General features: G+C 46.2%; 1 protein-coding gene across 1 annotated transcript; it reads left to right on the top strand.

The window, feature by feature from the left end:
* Positions 1–854: 854 nt before the first annotated feature.
* Positions 855–2,198, top strand: PHACADRAFT_109290 (uncharacterized protein; the record flags this gene model as incomplete). Its single annotated transcript, XM_007403185.1, has 7 exons — positions 855–959; positions 1,011–1,121; positions 1,174–1,296; positions 1,361–1,520; positions 1,577–1,660; positions 1,718–1,941; positions 1,992–2,198. 7 exons carry the CDS (start codon positions 855–857, stop codon positions 2,196–2,198), a joined length of 1,014 nt encoding a protein of 337 aa, XP_007403247.1.
* Positions 2,199–2,403: the final 205 nt, after the last annotated feature.

The raw sequence follows: 2,403 nt of genomic DNA, 5'->3' as shown, positions 1-2,403 counted from the left end.
TCCCCTTATGAATAGCCCTGGTTACTAGGAGCAAGGGGTGAAGCATCCTACAAAAAATTTGGGTGCATAGGCCACGGTACTTTGGCAGAGCATGGCCAAACTTCCATCCAAAGTGCCAGCTTGAGTGTGAGTTGAGATGTCATCCTTTCATAACATTCTTGCAATCTGCTTAAAGCTTTCAAAAATTTATATTTAGTGTTCTTATGTATGATACATCTCGCACAAATATTTCTGGCATTTAAAACTCAGGGGTCGCGGAGAACGAGAATGTTGAGTGGGTGTTCATTTACTTTTGACGCTCAGTGTAGGGTCTGTAGTTTTGGATAGCCAAAGTGTCAAAGGTCTTGCTTTGGTATCCGAGAACTATAAAACCATCATGAAGACGAATCGTCGAGAGGTTGATCGCTGAGACTCCATGCCAAGATCAGTGCAGTTAAAGCTAGGGTGGTGATTAAGATCACTGAGCTGTGACGTTGTTATGATGAGGCGGTCAAAGCGTATTCATGAAGTCTTTGAAGGCGAAGTTCAACAAGTGCAGCACTGTCACGGTTTGGCTGGCTGGATAACAAAAAACTTGTGGAATGAAGGGTTGATAGACCAATCTTCACCCATTAACACTTCAGCTTCAAGCACACCGCCCAGTGGAGGATGAAACAAATGATGTCTGCATCAAGAAACTGAAACTGCTACCATACATCAGACAGTTTGAGTTGAGCCCGATTGCCGAGACATTCACCGTTCAGCATTAACACAGTGGGGTCCAGTTCATTGTATAAAAGACATGGCTCAGGAAGCTTGCATGCCAAAGAGTTTCTCTCTGAATAGTCATCGTCACCAGTCGCAGCCTGAAACCTATGACAAGCATCCCATTGTCATATGTTGGAGAGCTTACGACAGCGCAAGTTGTTGCTGGAGTTGCTCTCGTATGGCTGCTCATCTGCCACTTGAGCGCAAAGAATGTATGTCCTTGACTTCACTCCACTCCCCAGCTACGATACCATCAACTGCAGCTCCATCATATCCCGACCAAAGGTGGACCCTCTTTTCCAATCATCTCTTTCATCAGGCTATACAACTTCCTCACCCATGGAAGAGAGATTATGCAGCGAGGTTATCAGCGGGTGTGTTCATTGTATCCTCCTGTAGTGGCTATGCTAACTGTGTCATATATAGCACAAGGACAGAACTTTCAAGGTCGCCATGGTGGATCGCTGGCTTGTTGTGCTCTCCAGTAAGAAGTTGGTCGACAAGCTACAGAAGATGCCGGACAACACAGTATCATCCGCTACGACAGAGGTGTGCATTCCTCAGCTAGATTGGCACAAAAATGATGCGACTATATTCCTCTGCTCAACGTCAGATTCTCGAGATGCCTCACATGTTTGACTCTAACTGGCACAAAGATCCCGTTCATGTGCCAATACTACGAAATCTCACGCGTAATCTCACGTTGTTATTTGAAGAAATGTTTGACAAGCTCACCGCGGCCTTCTGGGAGCATATTCCTGCGAACAGCGATTGTGCGTAGGATAACCTGGGATATGGTAGTACCAAGATTGGCTGATATCTCCACTAGGTTGGTTGCCAGTCCATGCTTCTCCTGTCATGAACACAATTGTTACACGTGTTGCAAACTGCATGTTTGTTGGCATGCCTACTTGTAGGTGCCAATGCAAATTTTGCAGGGAACTGGATCACTGACAAGCATTGCACTCAGGTTGGGACAGTGGCTATGTACACATGATGGTACACTTTGCAGAGGATGTAAGCAAAGCGGTGGAGCTTCTAGCAATACTCCCCGGCTTTATGAAGCGCATTGTCAGCAGAAAGGCCACAGTCATTGATAAACGCGTTCAACAATGTCTCGACTACCTGCGGCCAGCCATTGATGACCAGATGACCATGATGACTAGGTTTGGGAAGGACTGGGTAGACAAGCCAGTGTGTCACCTTGGTGGCGCAGATCTAGCATATTTCTAACCCAAGCATAGAACGACCTCTTGCAGTGGATTATCAATGAAGTTGTAGCACACAATCAGGGGCCGGAAGAGGTTGCGCGCATAGTGTTGTTCATCAACTTCGGAGCTGTTGGAACAACCTCATCCATAAGTTTTCAAAATTGCAAAGCCAGAAGTAGTAATCTGGTGTATTTCAGGCCATACTGTCGTGGGCGTAGCCCCAGCCTCCTATTTTATTAATGATGTGGACTTGCGTCAACACACCACTAAGGATACTGCGTGGATCTAACTAGGAGGCGGCGCCGACGAGGTCTGGCGACTACTGTGTTAGCTTATTCAGCTAGCCCAATTAACCAAGTGTATTAGCAATATGTACTACGATACAAGTGAAGGCTTACCTAGCCCAATTAACCAAGAGGTTGAGATGGGGCTAGGTAGCGACAAA

The sequence above is a fragment of the Phanerochaete carnosa genome, assembly GCF_000300595.1.
Source record: "Phanerochaete carnosa HHB-10118-sp unplaced genomic scaffold PHACAscaffold_847, whole genome shotgun sequence".
NCBI classification, from domain to species: Eukaryota; Fungi; Basidiomycota; class Agaricomycetes; order Polyporales; family Phanerochaetaceae; genus Phanerochaete; species Phanerochaete carnosa.
This window is presented reverse-complemented; position numbering and strand designations above follow the sequence as displayed.